We start from the raw sequence: 19,095 nt of genomic DNA on the forward strand, positions 1-19,095 counted from the left end.
CGTTGACTGTTCGTTCATTTCTGAGAGATGCTGCCCAGCCTGCTGAGCTCCTCCAGCATTTTGTGTGTGTGTGTGTGTGTGTCGCTCTGGATTTCCTGCATGCGCAGTCTTTCTCTTGTTTGCGGTTAAGAAATCCGAAAGAGCTTATGAAAAACTATAAATATATAAAAGGCTGACGACCAACGGGCAAGGAAATAGTGCAAATTAAAAATAATAACGCTACGATCATGAGTTGTAAAGAGTTTACAACTTACGATGATGTAGTAGTTAGCGTAACGCTAACCTGGGGTTCAGTTCTGCCGCTGTCTGTAAAGAGCTTGTACGTTTTTCCTGTGGGTTTCTTCCGGGTGCTGTGGTTTCCCCTCACATCCCAAACACGTATACGGTACCTTGGAGAAGCCTTTCGCACATATATATTGTCAGGGTGTCTAAAACTTTGCAACACACACAAAATGCTGGAGGAACTCAGCAGGCCAGGCAGCGTCTATAGAGAAGCAAAAGTGGTCAAAGTTTTGGCCAAGACCCTTCATCAGGACTGGAACCCGCTGGGTTCCTCCAGCACTTTGAGTGTTCTGCTCGGATTTCCAGTATCTGCAGTTTTGCCCGTGCTTGTGCCTGAGACTTTTGCACGGTACTGTAGTAATTTTATGTATCGCACTGTACTGCTGCCACAAAAAAAAAACAAATTCTGTGATGTATGGAGTGATGATAAACCTGATTCTGATACGGGTCTCTATTGTGGACTGAGAGTGGGAAGGGGGCAGGGAGAGGGGAATCACGGTTGGGAAAAGGGGAGGGAGCGGAAATCACCAGAGAGACCAATGATCAATAATCAATTGTCTCAATTGACCAATGATCAATTGTCTGCACCCGTCCCACCACCGCGCCCCCCGGCCCCTGACATTCCTTCTCTGCCACCTCCTGCGGCATTCCACCCTCGCCATTACCGACCTCCTTTGCTCCCGCCAGATCTACAAACTCGCTCTCCGCTCCACGTTGACCAGTACAGTATTGTGCTAAAGTCTTAGGCACCCGAGCTATATACATGCGGCTAAGACTTTTGCACAGTAACGAAGGTTAGTAGGTGAATTGACCTCATGTGTGTAACTGGGCAGCACAGGCTTGTTAGGCCGCAAGGGCCTAACAAATATTGTGTCTCAAAGTAAATCAAATCAGAACAATAAGGCACTGTGGGGGGGGGGGGGTCACCTTCTTACTCCAGTCAATGTTGTCCATTAAATATTGACCTGCAAGTGATGGCCACACCCCATGGCTGAATAAAATGAGGAAACGATTCCTCATCCATATCTTCCCCCTCCGCCCTCTGCCGCATGCTGACCCAGCCCGGCTCCGTCTCAGCTGAAGGTGGAGGGAGGCGACGGTTGCACACTCAAAGCTGAAGCTAGCCACCAACCATCCTCCCTGAGGCGCGTCCAGCCTCCTGCCCTGGAGGAGGCCGCGGCTGGCTGGGCGAGGTGCACGGCTCCCGGTCCAGAGGGTACCATGCCAAGGGCAAAGGTCAGGAGGGCAGGAGAGCGCCCCCCCCCCCGTTCTATCAGAGGGGCAAAACAGAGGCACTGACCTTTCTTGATTCCGCCACCCTTCTGGAAGGCGGAGGGGCCGCAGCATCATGATTCCACCCCCCCACCCCCCCCGCTCAACCACCCGCACCCCCTGACCAGTCCTCGGAGCATCTCCCGTCGATGTGGGAGCCGAGGCACTGTCCGTCGGCTGTGCCATGCCTGTCCTAGGCACAGCTGTCGACCCCGCCCGCACACAGGACAGGCCAGCCCCAGAGCTGGCGAGGGAACTCCTGGCATGGAGATCCCAAGCCCTGGGAGCATCCGGGAATTCCGGAGAAGTCCAGAACCCCGGTACAAACCTTCCCAATGTTGAGGATACCTTCAGGAGGCTGTGCCTCAAGAAACGGCAACCATCGTTAAGGACTGCCACCATCTCTTCCCGTTACTGTCATGAAGGCGGAGGTAGAGGAGCTAAAGACGATCATTAGGAACAGCTTCTCCCCTTCCAACATCAAATATCTGAACGGTCCATGAACACTACCTCACTATTCTTCTTAAACTATTCACTTATTTTGTAATTTTAATGTCTCTACACTGCACTACTATTGCAAAACCACAAATTTCACATCATATATATCAGTGATAATGGGAAGGAGTAGGGGAATAAAGCGAAAGGAGCAAGTAATTATAAGTAGACTGAGAATTGGGCACAGCAACCTTAACGGTAGTCTGGCCATCATAAATAAACAGCCGACAGGTTTTTGCGATCTATGTCAGGAGACTGAAACAGTCGAGCATATCCCTATTTCATGCAGGAAGTTTGCACAGGAAAGACAACAAATGCTACAACAATTACGCAAGATAGGACTGGTAGAGAACAGTGTTAAAGGTTTATTGGAATGTGGGGAGAGTGATCAGGGCAGGAAATGGTTGTTTAGTTTAAGGACTGGAAAGACGACTTTAGGCAGTCAAGTGAATGGACAATGAGGGACGGTAAATCCTGAAGATGGCAGTAATGCAACAGTGTGGATGCCAACTGCCGTAAAAACTCAAGGAAGAAGAAGAAATCGGTGATAATAAACCTGATTCCGATTCCAACTGCAGAGGACTTCCTGGCAATGCTCCGGGTACCAGGAATGCCCAGGTATCCTTGGGAGCGTCCCAGGCAATCTGTGTGTACCACCTTACCCTATCCGTTGTCCTATCGAAACCCCCCACTGGTTCCTCCACACCAGAGCTCAGCTGTAAGTTTGATCTGGGGAACGCTGTACCATCCCTTTCCTCAATCAGCCCCAGGAGCTCACCGCTCATCCTTCCTTCCTGCTGCCAACCTCTTTCCCCAACTGCCAGAGGCTCCTGGAGTCAGCCAGAGTGACGAACTGCCCTCTGCTCCCCCACCCCTCCAGCCCACTTGCTCCTGCTGGTGCGAGAGGAGGGAGGGTTACTTAGAGGGGACTGCCGGGGGGGGGGGGGGTATGCTTACAACATCTTCAGCTGAAAGTCATCTGCTTGCATCATTAACTATTTTTCTCCCCTTCAGATGCTGCCCAGCCTGCTGAGTGTTTCCGGTAGCATCTGGACTTTCTTTCAGCTTTGCGGCAGCTGCAGTATTGTACGAGGCGCAGCAAGGGGGTTCCTGCAACATGGGAGGGCACAGGTCTATTGGGGGGGCCGACGGCGGGGCAGCTGCGAGGCCTCGGTCGTAGTGAGGACTAGAGGCCTCACGCCTCACGCCAGGGGCTCGCCTGCTGCAGCCGTCCAGGAGGGGTGACGCTGGAGGTAGTGTGGTGCTCGGTCCTCTCCCGACAGTGCTGCTCTCCAGTGTTCGCTCGGTGGAGACACGTCGGATTGCCTGCGCGTGTGCGTGCATGTAGCTGTGGACTGCTGACAAGTTCTTGTCGACAGCACCACTGCACCATCAGTTTAGAGGATATGTCACTCAGGGACTTGACTTGGACGTCCCCCCATCCCTTCCCACCGATCCCCCTCCTGGCACTTATCCTTGTAAGCGGAGCAAGTGCTACACCTGCCCTTACACTTCCTCCCTCACCACCATTCAGGGCCCCAGATAGTCCTTCCAGGTGAGGCAACACCTCACCTGTGAGTTGGCTGGTGTGGTATACTGCGTCTGGTGCTCCCGGTGTGGCCTTTTATATATTGGTGAGACCCGACGCAGACTGGGAGACTTTCGCTGAACAACTACACTCGGTCCGCCAGAGAAAGCAGGATCTCCCAGTGGCCACACATTTTAATTCCATGTCCCGTTCCCATTCTGATATGTCTATCCATGGCCTCCTCTACTGTCAAGATGAAGCCACACTCAGGTTGGAGGAACAACACCTTATATACCGGCTGGGTAGCCTCCAACCTGATGGCATGAACATTGACTTCTCTAACTTCCGTTAATGCCCCTCCTCCCCTTCTTACCCCATCCATGACATATTTAGTTGTTTGTTTTTTTTCTCTCTCTCTGCCCATCACCCTGCCTGTTCTCCATCTCCCTCTGGTGCTCCCCCCCGCCTTTCTTTCTCCCGAGGCCTCCTGTGTCATGATCCTTTCCCTTCTCCAGCTCTGTATCACTTTCGCCAATCACCTGTCTGGCTCTCAGCTTCACCCCACCCCCTCTGGTCTTCTCCTATCATTTCGCATTTCCCCCTCCCCCCACTACTTTCAAATCTCTTACTATCTTTCCTTTCAGTTAGTCCTGACGAAGGGTCTCGGCCCGAAACGTCGACAGCGCTTCTCCCTATAGATGCTGCCTGGCCTGCTGTGTTCCACCAGCATTTTGTGTGTGTTGTTACTTGGCTATACACATGTGTTTCATGTGACTGTATATTTACTGCTATCCTACATGTGCTATACATGCCTTGTGCTGTGTACGACTGTTGTTTTTGTGTTTTGGACCTTGGTCCTGGAGGATTTGTCTGGCTGGATATTCAACTTCAACTTTAACGTGAGATTCTGCAGACGCTAGCAATCTTGAACAACCGACACAAAATGCTGGAGGAACCCAGCAGGTCGGGCAGCGTCCGTGGAGGGGAAAAAACAGTCGATGTTTCCGACATTTCCTTGCCTAGATTCTGCCTGACCCGCTGAGTTCCTCCTGAGCTGTGTGTGTGTAGTCCACCTCAGGAACTCTGTGGCGGCCACGCCAACGATGGTTAACAACATCTCCTTCTGCCCTAGCGCTCACCAAACGCCCCTGTGCTCTGAGGGTTGGGCACGTCACGGAGCAGTAGCTTGTAGCGTGTGTGGACGTTTCAGTGGTCCCCGGCGGGTTCATGCGCGATTGCAGTGGCAATGCGATGGTGGGGCTGGGGGGTGTGTATGGAGCATGGGTCAGTGTCCGGGGTGAATGACGCACTTGTTGGGTCTCGAAGTATCACCCACTGACCTTATCTGCCCTGCTAAGGTCCTGAAGCGGCTACGTGAATGCAGGGGGCACCCAGAGAGTGCCGGTGAGGTGGCCCTTTCCCCACAGAAGCTGAAATCTGACGTTCCCACCCCTCACCGTTGCCTCGGGCAAACTCCCAAAACAACCTCCACCAGCGACTGCTCCCCTTTGAGAGGCAGAGGCGTGGCCTCGGCCAGTTGACCAATCGCAATGCGGCTTCCGCATGAGGCTGGTGCCGGGACGGTGCTGACAATCGCGTTGGCTTGTGATAAGGGGAGGTCAAAGGTCAGGTGTGCCACGTGTCTCGGGGTCGGACTGGCCGGAGTCCCCTGTCAAAGCCGGGACACTTGGGGGGGGGGGGGGGACGAGGTCAGGGCCGCCCGCCGCGTGACCACTTACCGCCTGGTCACGGAGGCGCTCACCGCGGATCAGGAAGCTGCCCTGGCCGTTGGCGTCCGACCTCACCGCCCGACCAATGGTGACGTGGCTGAGGCCTGCTCCACCCAGGGGCACCCATCCTCCGCTGGAGTCGTCACGGGTCATCACTACTGCTCGAACTCGGACCACGTAACTGCAGAGAAACACAGCGTCGTCAGAGAGAGCCCCCTGCCTGGAAAACCCTCCCGCAGGTCCATCAAATCATTAGGGGCACAGACATGCTGGATGGCAAAGGGGAGTCTAAAACTAGAGGTGAAAGGCTACTTGAGGGGCAACATTTTGGGTATGTGGAACGAGCTGCCAGAAGAATGGGTAAAGATGGCCACAGTTACAACGTTTAAAGGCCTTAAGAAAATACGACCACGAGGCATAGGAACAGAATTAGGCCATTCGGCACTCTGAATCTTCACCACCATTCCATCATGGCTGATAGATTTTTCCTCTCAAGCCGATTCTCCTGCCTTCTCACTGCAACCGTTGACACCCTTGCTAATGAAGAACCTACCAACCTCAGCTTTAGATAAGCCCAATGACTTGTCCTCCACCACCCTCTGGCTATAGAAATTCCTCCTCAACTCAGTTCTAGAATTGGACAGGTACCACAGATATAGGGCGGAGGGTTGGAGATACGTCTCTACGGAAGGAGGTGTGAGGCACTCCTTCCCTCCACTAGCCCGCAGGTCACCCTTGGGTGAGGTGCAGCACCTGCTCAGCCCCCCTGATCAGGAGCACATGAAGACATGGGAGCAGTTGGTGCCCATCACAAGTCCTGGTTACGTGACCACTGATGCTAGGCAGACAGTCGCTGAAGGGTATTGATAATGGCTGGGGTCACCCGGCTGCCCAGGAGAAGGCAATGGCAAACTGCTTGTGTAGAAAAGAAATTGCCAAGAACAATCTTGTTCATGAGACCATGATCATCTATTTCATACGACACGGCACATAATGATGATGATTATAATGACCATAGATAGAGAAGTTTAGATTGAGACAGATTGGGCGATTGAGACTAGCTCCGGAAGACACCATGGTCAGTATAGATTAGACGGGCTGAAGGGCTCATTTCCATGCTGCATGACTCTATAACTATATGACCTCATGTATTCAAGTTTCTTTCAAAGAACATCAAAAATGTTTTTAGAGTCATAGAGAAGTACAGCATAGAAACAGGCTCTTTGGCCCATCTAGTCCATGCTGGAGCCATTTAAGCTGCCTACTCCCATCAACCTGCACCGGGGACTATAGCCCTCCATAGCCCTACCATCCACGTACCCGTTCAAACGTCTCTGAAATGTTGAAATCGAGCTGGCAGCTTGTCCCACACTCTCACCACCCTCTGAGTGAAGAACTTTCCCCACACATTTCCCTTAAACTTCCCACCTTTCACCCTTAACCCATGACCTCTGGTTGTAGGGCCACCCAACCTCAGTAGAAAAAGCATGCTTGTATTTAACTTATCTATACCCCTCATAATTTTACATACTGCTATCAAATCTCCCCTCGATCTTCTACGTTCTAAAGAATACAGTCCTAACCAACTCAGTCTTTCCATATAACTCAGGTCTTCAAGACCCGGCAGCAATTGTTGATCAGTCTCCAAATGTTGAGTGGAGGCATTTAAAAGCAGTCGATGGATACTGCAGCGCAAACTCTAGTGTAACGCTAACGGTAGGATCAGGGTTCAATTCCCGCTGCTGCCCGTAAGGAGTTTGCACGTCCTCTCTCTGACCGTGTAGGTTTCCTTTGAGTGCTCGGGTTGCCTCCCACGTTCCAATGACGGACAAGTCAGGGTTAGGTCAAGCTACGTTGGCGCTGGAAAAGTGGGCTGCTCCCAGTACATCCTCGCTGATGTGATACGATGCAAACGGCGCGTTTCACTCTACGCTTCCGTGCGTACACGTGACAAATAAAACTACACTTTATTTTTAAAAATCTTCGAAGGCGTTTGACCATGTCAGCCTATCGGAAGGCTGTCATGTTGGCTGCGGTTGGGTGGGAGAGGGGTTGGCATTCAACATATCCAGTACCACTCACAGCGCGCAATGAAACAAGATGGCCCCGGCCTTGTACAATGGGAGTGAGCGACGAGGAGGGCATTGGTCAAACAGGTAAGAAATCAGTGGGCCGAGCAGCATCTGCGGGAAGAAAGGCATCGCCGACGTTTCGAGAGGAAGCCCTGCCTCAGGACGTACAGCGCAACTTTTTGCTGCCCCAGCGCGCTGGTCGGATTAGGACGTGGGAAGGCTGTGACGTTGGTGTAAGAGTTGTGGGTTGCACACACGGTAAGCGTGGAAGTGGTGGCGGGCGGGCAAGATCGGGGATGGAGGCCGGGATAAGGATGACAGAGGGGCAAGAAGAAGCTTCCAATGTCTGAAAAACACGAAGAAATCTGCAGATGCTGGAAATTCAAGCAACGCACACAAAATGCTGGTGGAACGCAGCAGGCCAGGCAGCATCCACAGGGAGAAGCGCTGTCGACGTCTCGGCCCGAAACGTCGACAGCGCTTCTCCTTATAGATGCCGCCTGGCCTGCTGCGTTCCACCACCATTTTGTGTGTGTTGTTCCAATGTCTGAATTCTTGCATAATTATAGTCATAGAGCACCACAGGACAGAAACAGGCCCTTCAGCCCATCTAATCTGTGCCAAACTATCTGCCTAGTCCCATTGACCCGCACCCAGACCATAGCCCTTCATGCTCCTCCCATCCATGTACCTATCCAAACTTACCCTAAATGTTGAAATCAACCCCACATTCATCACTTCTGCTGGCAGCTCGTTCCACACCCTCGCCACCCTCTGAGTGATGAAAATCCCCTTCATGTTCCATTTAAACATGTCACCTTTAACCCTTAACCCACGACCTCTAGTTCTAGACCCACCCAACCTCAGTGCAAAAAGGCCTGTTTGCATGTATGCTGTCTATACCCGTCATAATTCTGTACACCTCTATCAAATCCCCCCTCAATCTTCTACACTCCAATGATGGAAGTCCTAACCTGTTCAACCTTTCCCTATCACTTGAGTCTTCAAGTCCTAGCAAACACCCTTGTGAATTGTCTCTGAATTCTTTTAATCTGTGGGTAGGTGACCAAATTTGCACACGATACTCCGAATTAGGCTTCACCAATGTTGTACACAATTTCGGCATAACGTTCCACCTCCTGCACTCGATACATTGATTTATTGTCAGAGTGCCAGAAGTTTTCTTTACGACCCCATCTGCCTGTGACGCCACTTTCAAGGAATTATGGATCTGTATCCCCAGATCCCTCTGTTCTACAGCGCTCCTCAGTGCCCTACCGCTCACCATGTACGACCTACCCTGGCTGGGCCTCCTAAAGTGCAACATGTCACGTTTATCTGCATTAAATTCCATCTTCCATTTTTCAGCCCATTTCATCAGATGGTCCAGATTCCACTACAACTTTGATAGTTTTCCTCGCTGTCCACTACACCCCCAATCTTGGTGTCATCCACAAATTTACTGATGCAGTTTACCACATTGTCATCCAGATCATTGATATAGATGACATACAGCGAATCCAGGACTGATCGCTGCGGCACACCAGCAGTCTGAGAAGCAACCACCTATTACCAATTCTCTGGCTTCTCCCACAAAGCAAATGTCTAATCCAATTTACTACCTCATCTTGAATGCCAAGCGACTGAACCTTCTTGACCAATCCCCCTGCGTCCCACCTTGTCAAAGGCCTTGCAGAAGTCCAAATGGTTAACATCCGCTGCCTTGCCTTCATCAACTTTCCTCGAAAAACTCTTTGGTTAGACATGGCCTATCATGAACACAAGTCAGATTGACTTTCCCTAATCAGTCTCTGTCGATCCAAATACTTATCTACCCCATCCCATAGTAACATAGAAAATAGGTGCAGGAGTGGGCCATTCGGCCCTTTGAGCCTGCACCGCCATTCAGTATGATCATGGCTGATCATCCAACTCAGAACCCTGTACCTGCTTTCTCTCCATACCCCCTGATCCCTTTAGCCACAAGGGCCACATCTAACTTCCTCTTAAATATAGCCAATGAACCGGCCTCAACTGTTTCCTGTGTCAGAGAATTCCACAGATTCACCACTCCCTGTGTGAAGAAGTTTTTCCTCATCTCAGTCCTAAAAGGCTTCCCCTTTATCCTTAAACTGTGACCCCTCGTTCTGGACTTCCCCAACATCAGAAACAATCTTCCTGCATCTAGCCTGTCCAATCCCTTTCGAATTTTATACATTTCAATAAGATCCCCCCTCAATCTTCTAAATTCCAGAGAGAAATCCCTTAGAATACTTTCCAATAACTTACCCACTGCTGATATCAAGCTCACTGGGCCTATAATTTCCTGGCTTATTCTTAGAGCCTTTCTTAACCAGCAGAACAACATCAGCAACCCTCTAAATCTCCAGCACCTCAACCATGGCTAAAGACGTTTTAATTATCTCTGCCAGAGCCCCTGAATATTCTACATTTGCCCCCCACAGGGTCCGAGGGAACACCTTGTCAGGACCTGGGGGTTTAGCCACCTGAATTTTCCTCAAGACAGCAAACACTCTGTCATCTGTATATGGCCCATGATTTCATTGCTGTTTCAACTATAGATTCTGTAAATACAAGTGCAAATTTAAAATCTCCTCCATCTCTTTTGGTTCCGGCATAGATGACCACTCTGATTTTCCAGAGGGCCGATTTTGTCCTTTGCTATCCTTTTGCTCTTAATATATCCGGAGAAGACCTTGGGATTCTCCTTCACCTCATCTGTCAGAGTAACCTCACATTGTCTTTTAGCCCTCCTGATCTTCTTCTTCAGTGTTTTCTTATGGGGGGGGGGGGGGGAAACATAGCCTCAACTCGGTGGAGTCGACTTAGGATGGAGATGAGGAGGAACTGCTTTTCCCAAAGAGTGATGAATCTGTGGAATTCTCTGCCCGATGAAGCAGTGGAGGCTACCTCAGTAAATATATTTAAGACAAGGTTGGATATATTTTTGCATAGTAGGGGAATTAAGGGTTATGGGGAAAAGGCAGGTAGGTGGAGATGAGTCCATGGCCAGATCAGCTATCATCTTATTGAATAGCGGAGCAGGCTCAACGGGCCGAATGGTCTACTCCTACTCCTATTTCTTATGTTCTTTGCATTTCTTGTACTCCTCAAGTATCTCATTTTCTCCTTCCTGCCTATACCGCTATGCACCTCCTTCTTGTTCTTAACCAGGGCCCGATTATCTCTTGGATGTTGTTTGGAAATGTCTCTGGTCCTCATTCAAAGGCCTCTGATTGTGAGGCAACGATCGGGGAAGGGGCATTGGGATCTCACTCCTGAGGTCGTACCAGCTAGGCTGATTCTCTGTAAACGTGATGGGTTTTTGGGAAGGAGGTTGGATCCAGAAGCAATTATCCCTTGGTCTCACCTCCAGTTTACATGGATTAGTGTCAATATTGAGGAATGATCCCGGGAATGATAGGGGTGATGTATGAAGAGCTCTGGTCCTGTACTTGCTGGAGTTTTGAAGAATGGGGGGGGGGCGGGGGAGAAACTTATCAAAACCTATCAAATATTGAAAGGCCTAGATGGAGTGGCGGAGGAGAGGATGTTTCCTGTAATGGGCGAGTCCAGGTCCAGAGGGACATCAATTTAAAACTGAGATGAGGAGAGATTTCTTTAACTAGAGGGTAGTGAATGCGTGGAATTCATTGCCACAGGCGCTCGAGGAGGACAAGTCATTGAGAATATTTAAAGCTGAGGTTAGTCGGTCCTTGATTAGTCAGGGTGTCACAGTTTACGGCGAGAAGGCAAGAGGATGGGGTTGAGACAGATAATGGATCAGCCATGATGGAATGGTGGAGCAGGCCTTAATGGCAAATTCTGCTCCTATGTCTTATAGTAAAGGGTACCAGAAATGGGGAAGATCCTTCAGTAGAACAGGAGTGCGGTGAGGGTGGGAGATAGGGGGGGGCACTGAAGAAAATAAATTAAGCGGACAAAGAGGGGCCCTGAAATATCACTGGCACTTAAGATCAAGGAAAAGTCAAAGGCACTTTTTAAAATGTGGGGTAGCGTAGGGCCCTGTTTGGGACCTAACGGACAATCTGAGTGTAGAGGCAGAGAACAAGGTGAAGAATCAAAGCTCTTAATCAAGAGGAAAGAGACTGAGGTTGGAGGTTTCATCTGGGATGGTGAAATTCTGGAACACGTTAACATTCGAAAGGAGGAAGAGGGCATGAAGTGGAACAAGTCTCCGGCGCCCGACGTGCTGTCGATCAGTGGACACAGGAAAGGTGCCAGATGACTGGAGACATCACTGAAGAGGAGGAGCAGGGAGAAACCAGGTGATTGTAGACCAGAGAGTTTAATAAAATATCCCGAAGGATAGCAGTACTGTACACTTAAAAAGGGAAGGATAGATCAGGGACATTCAGCACAGATTTGTTGGTGGGAACTCCTGTCTGATGAAATTAATTGATTTTGTTTTTGACGAGGATATGATTGTACCATGGATCATAGTACAACATTTGACAAGGTCCCACATAGAAGATTAGAGCCGGTGGGTAAAAGGGGATGGTCTATTGTGACCAGCTGTGTGCCAGATGGGTTGGAGACCGGGAGCCTTGCTGTTCATCGCTTGTAATAACGTTTTACACCTGGACGCGTAACAGCTTGGCACAGCAACTGCTCTGCACGTGAGCACAAGGAACAGCGGAGAGTTGTGGACACAGCTCAGCACATCACGGAAACCAGCCCTTCCTCTATGGACTCCGTCTACACTTCTCACTGTCTCAGTAAAGCAACTGGCATCATCAAAGACCCCACCCGCCCCAGATAATCTCCCCTCTCCCCTCGCCCTTTGGGCAGAAGATACGAAAGCCTAAAAGCATGTACCACCAGAATCAGGGACAGCTTCTACCCCGCTGTTATCAGACTCTTGAATGGACCTCTTGTATGATAAGATGGACTCTTGACCTCACAATCTACCCCTTCGTGATCTTCTACTTTATCGTTTACCTGCACTGCTCCTTCCCAGAAGCTTTTGCATTGTTATTGTTTTACCTTGTTCTACCTCAGAGTGCAGTGTAATGATCTGATCTGTACGTACAGCATGCAAGACAAACTTTCTCACCGTATCTCGGTAGAGGTGACAAGAATAAACTTAACTTAAACCTCTATCTGAATGTAGGAGGTATAATTAGTAAAGTTGTAGAAATGGGATTAGAATAGAAAGGTACTTGATGGTCAACATGGACTAGATGGGCAGAAGGGCCTATTTCGACCATGAGGCCATTTGGCCCATCGTGTCTGCTCTGCCATTTTGTCATGGGTGATTCGTTTCCCTCTCAACCCAGTCTCCTGCCTTCTCCCTGTATCCCTTCATGCCCTGACTAATCAAGGATCTTTCTATCTCTGCTTTAAACAGACCCAATGACGGCCTCCACAGCTGCCTGTGGCAATGAATGCCACAGATTTACCTCTCACTGGCTGTAGATATTCCTCCTCATCCCTATTCTGAGGCTGTGCACTCTGGTCCTAGACTCCCTCACCACAGGAAACATCCTCCCCTCACCTACTCTATCGAAGCCTTTCAACATTCCACATGCTTCAATTAGGTCACCCCTCATTCTTCTGAATTCCAGAACCATCAACCACTCCCCATGTGACAAGCCTTTCAATCCTGGAATCATTTTCGTGAACCTCCTTTGAATCCTCTCCAATGCCAGCACATCTTTTCTTAGATAAGGGGCCCAAAACTACTCACAATCCTGCAAATGAGGCCTCACCAGTGCCTCATAAAGTCTCAACATTATAGTCTTGCTTTTATATTCTAGTCCTCTTGAAATGAATGATAACATTCCATTTACCTTCCTCACCACCAATGAAATCGACCTTCAAATTAACCCTTAGGGAATCCTGCACGAGGACTCCCAAGTCCCTTCGCTCCTCGGATTTTTGAATATTCTCTTTATCATTTCCATGCTCCGTGCTGGCATGAGTCCATTAAGCAGGATAGAACCAGACTACAGCGCACAGTGAGGACTGCCGAGCGCATCACTGGAGCCTCCCTGCCCTCTATTGTGCACCTGTACTCTTCCAGGTTGAAGAAGAGGGCGGGGAACATCATAAAGGACTCCTCCCATCCTGCGCACAGACTGTTTGATCTGCTTCCGTCTGCACTGGAGAAGTTTTTTCCCTACTGCGGTCACTTTGCTGAACAGTTAACTGTCGGTTAACTGTCGGCTAACTATTACTTGGATTGCACTACCTGTATGTATAATCTATATTTTCATTTATATTTATCATTATTATTGTTATGAGCAGAGAGACAACATCTGCCGGAAGTAAATTCCTTGTATGTGCATCGGTACTTGGCGATTAAAGTCTGATTCTGATTAGAATGAGTGGCGACCTCACTGAAGTGTACTAAGTTCTCGGAGTCCTCGACAAAAAAAACTCAGTTACTGAGTGAAATCAAGATCTGGCTTGGCCAACAGGAGCACAGTGTGACTCAGAGCCCAATCGACCTATTGCCCCAACCACAGAATGATACGACATTGTTTTGAGAGACTAGTTTGATCCAGAACTGATCGCGTGTCAGAGAAGGAGAATCCCCTCAGGGAATGGGATGGATATCTGAGGAAAAGCAGGCTGCTGGCCTCTGGGGGAATAGGGAAATGGGACTGATAGGGGTCCGCCAAAGTTCGAATTAAATTTATTATCAAGGTACATACGCATCACCACATACAACCCCGAGAATCTTTCCTTTTGTGGACATACCCAGTAAATCTAAGAGACACAGGATTGTCTGTTATGAAAGACCCCACCCAAAAGGTCAGACAAGCAACCAAAGGGCAAAAGACCAAATTGTGAATACAAAAGAGAATAAAAGAAATAATAATAATAAATAAATAAGCAATTAATATCGAGAACATGAGGTGAAGAGTCCTCGAAACTGAGTCCATAGATTGTGGGATCAGTTCAGTGATGGGGGTGGGGGGGCAGTGAAGTCCACTGAAGTTATCCTCACTGGCTTAGGAGCCTGATGGATGAGGGGTAATAACTATCCCTGAACCTGGTGGTGTGAGTCCAGAGGCTCCTGTACCTTCTTCCTAATGGCAGCAGCAAGAGGAGAGCATGGCCTGGGTGGTGGGGATCCTTCACGCTGGATGCTGTTTTCCTGCGACAACGATCCGTATAAAGTGCTAAATGGGGGGGAGGGCCCATGATGGACTGGGCCGTATCCACTACCTTTTTGTAGAATTTTCCATTCAAGGGCATTGGTGTTTCCGTACCAGGCTGTGATGCAGCCAGTCAGTATACTCTCCACCACACATCCATAGAGGTTTGCCGAAGTTTTAGATGCCATGCCAAATCTTTGAAAACTCTCCACCACACATCTTTAGAAGTTTGTCAAAGTTTTAGATGTCAAGCCAACTCTAAGCGAACTTCTACGGAAATAGAGTCGCTGCGTGCTTTCTCACAATTGTGCTTTCATGCTGGGCCCAGGATAGATCCTCAGAAATTACAGTAGTGAGGAATTTAAAGTTCCGAAACTCAGTCATGAATTACGGACCACTTCTCCAGGTGTCAAAGAGATACTCGATCCAATCCTGGGTCCAAGCAATGTGAGAATATCTGATCATAGTGTAGGTAGAATAAATAGAAATATGTCCCTCTGATTCACCAAACACCCTTCATACAATATAATTTAATTTTACTATATATAGATCTCACAAGTCGCCTCTCACTCTCTTTTATTCCAAAGAAAACCAATACACTTATCCAATTACCCGAAGCTATAACTCAATCGCACGTCCCAGCACTGGGTTGCTAACCCTGCAGGTGACCCCCTGCTCCGCGACGTTTACTCCACTCTCCGCGGAACTGAGGCCGCGGCTATGTCCTGCTCTGGGCTTCGCGACAATGAACTAAGGCTGAGGCTGTGGGCCTACTCCAGCTACTCCGGGCTTCGTGTCTATGGACTCACTTGCGATCTGAAAGCTGCTGGCTTTTATTATTTGCACGATTTACATTTCTTTTTTCCTTTGTGCTTGAACATAGAACATAGAATAGTACAGCACATTACAGGCCCTTCGGCCCACAATGTTGTGCCGACCCTCAAACCCTGCCTCCCATATAACCCCCCACCTTAAATTCCTCCATATACCTGTCTAGTAGTCTCTTAAATTTCACCAATGTATCTGCCTCCACCACTGACTCAGGCAGTGCATTCCACGCACCAACCACTCTCTGAGTGAAAAACCTTCCTCTAATATCCCCCTTGAACTTCCCTCCCCTTACCTTAAAGCCATGTCCTCTTGTACTGAGCAGTGGTGCCCTGGGGAAGAGGTGCTGGCTGTCCACTCTGTCTATTCCTCTTAATATCTTGTACACCTCTATCATGTCTCCTCTCATCCTCCTCTCCAGACAGTAAAGCCCTAGCTCCCTTTAATCTCTGATCATAATCCATACTCTCTAAATCAGGCAGCATCCTGGTAAATCTCCTCTGTACCCTTTCCAATGCTTCCACATCCTTCCTATAGTGAGGCGACCAGAACTGGACACAGTTGGGCGTTGGCCCTTTTTTAAAAAATTGAGTTCTTCGGGTTTCTTGCTGCCTGCGAGCAGACAAATCTCGAGGTTGTATGATGTATACATACTTTGGTAATAAATGTACTGTGACCTTTGCACTGTGTAAAAGGTTTGAAGGTTCCCGTCCACATAACCCTCTCATGCAGTGAAATCCACACCCCACTATTTCTGGGAGAAACAGTTCCCCTCAGTTCCCTCATATACTCTACCGATTACTTTAAATCTCCGCTGTTTGGTTTCTGACCTCTCTGCTGTGGGAAGTAGACCTTTTCTGGTTAAGTGCCTGAATATTTGATGTACCTCCTATAAGTCTCACATAATGGAGAGTGGAGCACGAAGCGCAGAAACAAATATCACTGATGATTGTACGCTCTAGTATCAATCGTTTGGTGACAATAAAGTATTTGTATTTATAATAGAAGCAACAGAAGGTTCACATCTTCTTTCCAAAGAAAACCACCGGACTCATCCAATCTTTCCTTAAGATACATTTTTCCAGGGAAAATGCCCCTTCTCCAGTGCAATCGCACCTTCCCTGTACTGTGGAGACCAGAACTACACTTAGCTCTTGAGCTGTGGTCAGATGAATGCTGGACATAGTTCCTGCTTTTGGATTCCATGCCTTGAGCGGTGAAGGCAAGCAACTTGTCTAACTTCTCAGTCAACCTCTAGATCTCTCCGGCTACACTTAAGGGTCGGTGGACAGGCACCCTTTGTTTCTTTAAAGATAAAAAAAAAGATTTGTCATAGGTACATCAGAGCATTGAAACGTTCAGTGAAATGGGCCGTTTGCGTCAAAACAGCGAGGATTGTGCTGGGGGCAGCCCGCAAGTGTAGCCACATTTCTGTAGCCAGGACAGCATGCCCGTGACTTACGAACCCTAGCCGTACGTCTTTGGAATGTGGGGGGAAACCCACGCTACCGTGAGGGGAACGTACAAACTCCTTACAGGCAACGGTAGGAATTGTTGTTTGGTTTGGGGTTGAGGATGGTGGGGGGGGCTACTGCACAGGACCGAAGACAGCTGCAGAGGGTTGTAAACTTAGTCAGCTCCATCACGGGCACTAGCCTCCATAGTATTCAAGACATCTTCAAGGAGCAAAGCCTCAAAAAGGCAGCGTCCATTATTATAGACCCCCAGCGCCCAGGACATGTCCTGTTCTCACTGCTACCATCAGGAAGGAGGTACAGGAGCCTGAAGGCACACACTCAGCGATTCAGGAACAGCTTCTTCCCCTCTGCCATCTGATTTCTGGATGGACATTGAATCCATGACACTACCTCACTACTTTTTACTTCCTATTTTGTTTACACTAGTTTATTTACCGTAATTTAGTTTTTTCTCTCTCTATCATAACGTACTGCATTGTACTGCCGCCACAAAGTTTACACATTTCACGACACAAGCCGATGACATTAAACCTGATTCTGATCTGCGATGGCTGGCGCCGCAAAGCAATGTGCTGACCGTGCCACGGTCGCCATCCCCCGTTAGTCCCGCGCCCCACTGCCCATCTTCACCTTTTGTGGCCTAGATACAATTTCTCACGCTCCCGTGAAACGGGTGGTCGATCCGCAGAGATCCTTGCAGCTGGTGGTAACCCTGTCGGCTCACCCGCCGTCAGCCCTCCGTGAGAAACCCAAAATTGCTGGAGGGACTCCGCGCCGACGGAGGGAAATGAAAAAGGCGAGGAGCACAAAGCCAACCTTTCAGGCCAAGACCCTTCATCAGGACTGGAAAGGAAGGGGGCAGAAGCCAGTTCCTGCAGCATTTTGTGTGCGTTGCTCGAGATTTCCAGCATCTGCAGAATCTCTTTGTCACCAGTTACATACAGTCACGAGTACTACAATACAGGAGCAAGCCCTTCGGCCCATCTACTCTGTGCCAAACTATTAACCTGCTTAGTCCCATCATGGGATGCGGGGTGGAGATACGTCTCTGCCAAAAGAGGGTGTAAGGCGCTTCTTCCCTCTGCTAGCCTGCAGGTCACCCTTGGGCAAGGTGAAGCACCTGCTTAGCCCCCCTGATCAGGGTCACGAGAAACCATGGGGGCAGGTGGTGGATGGTCGTACGAGCAGCCGGTGCACATCACAAGTCCAGGTTATGCAACCACTGATGTCAGGCAGACAATCTCTGAAGAGTATTGACAATGGCTGGGGTCACCCGTCTTGTAAAGACACTGCCCAGAAGAAGGCAATGGCAAACCACTTCTGTAGGAAAATTTTCCCAAGAACAATCATGGTCACGAGGCCCTGATCACTCGCGTCTTAAGACACAGCACATGATGATGATAATGAGTCCCATTGTTCTACACCTGGCTTCCATATCCCTCCTGTCCCTCTACCTATCCAATTTTCCTAAATGTTGAAATTGAACCTGCATCCACCACTTGTGCTGGCCAATTGTTCTCCATTCTCACCACTCCCTGAGTGGAGAAGTTCCCCTTCATGTTCCCATTAAACATTTCACCTTTCACCCTTAACCCATGACCTCTAGTCTCACCCAATCTCAGTGGAAAAAAGCCAACCCCAGTTTTTATTCTCCCCACATTCCCACCAACTCCTGGGGACAACACTGTTGGCTATTTGACGCGCAGACTGACACGCAACGCAGTCACAGCACTCTCAAACTCCACGCAGACAGCGTCAGGGGTCAGGATTGAACCCCACGTCTCTGGCACCGTGAGGCAGCAGCACTACCCGCTGAGCTACAGCGCCACCCGTTAACGTGGTCGCTCTGAAGCGTGGCCTCTCCTGTCAGAACAGTCCTCGTTCTCACAGTACTCTCTTACTAAGTCTTTTCATCCAGGAAGTCAGCCCACGACCGGCTGAGCTCTCTCTATACTGCCACTGCCTGGGAGGTGTTTGCACGTTCTCCCCGTGACCGCGTGGGTTTCCTCCAGGAGCTCCAGTCTCCTCCCACAGTCCAGGAACGTACCGGTTGGTAGGTTAATTGATCATTGTAAATTGTCCTGTGATTAGGCTCGGGTTAAATCAGGGGATCGCTGGTCGGCATGGCTCAAAGGGCTGGAAAGGCCTATTTCAGGCTGTATCTCAATAAAAAAAAAATACCATTTTACATTTGCTAAATGGAAATTTCTAAAACGAAAATAAAACCTTCAGATGCTGGAAATCTACAGTAAAAACAGGAAA

General features: G+C 49.2%; 1 protein-coding gene across 1 annotated transcript in view; it reads right to left on the reverse strand.

Moving 5' to 3' along the window:
- Positions 1-19,095, reverse strand: part of spred3 (sprouty related EVH1 domain containing 3) — a 93,149-nt gene that overhangs the window by 40,524 nt on the left and 33,530 nt on the right. The window contains exon 2 of the mRNA XM_073029270.1: positions 5,317-5,488. Coding sequence (XP_072885371.1) covers positions 5,317-5,488 — 172 coding nt within the window. The remainder of the gene's footprint in view (positions 1-5,316; positions 5,489-19,095) is intronic.

Source organism: Hemitrygon akajei, chromosome 25, assembly GCF_048418815.1.
Source record: "Hemitrygon akajei chromosome 25, sHemAka1.3, whole genome shotgun sequence".
Classification (NCBI taxonomy): domain Eukaryota; kingdom Metazoa; phylum Chordata; class Chondrichthyes; order Myliobatiformes; family Dasyatidae; genus Hemitrygon; species Hemitrygon akajei.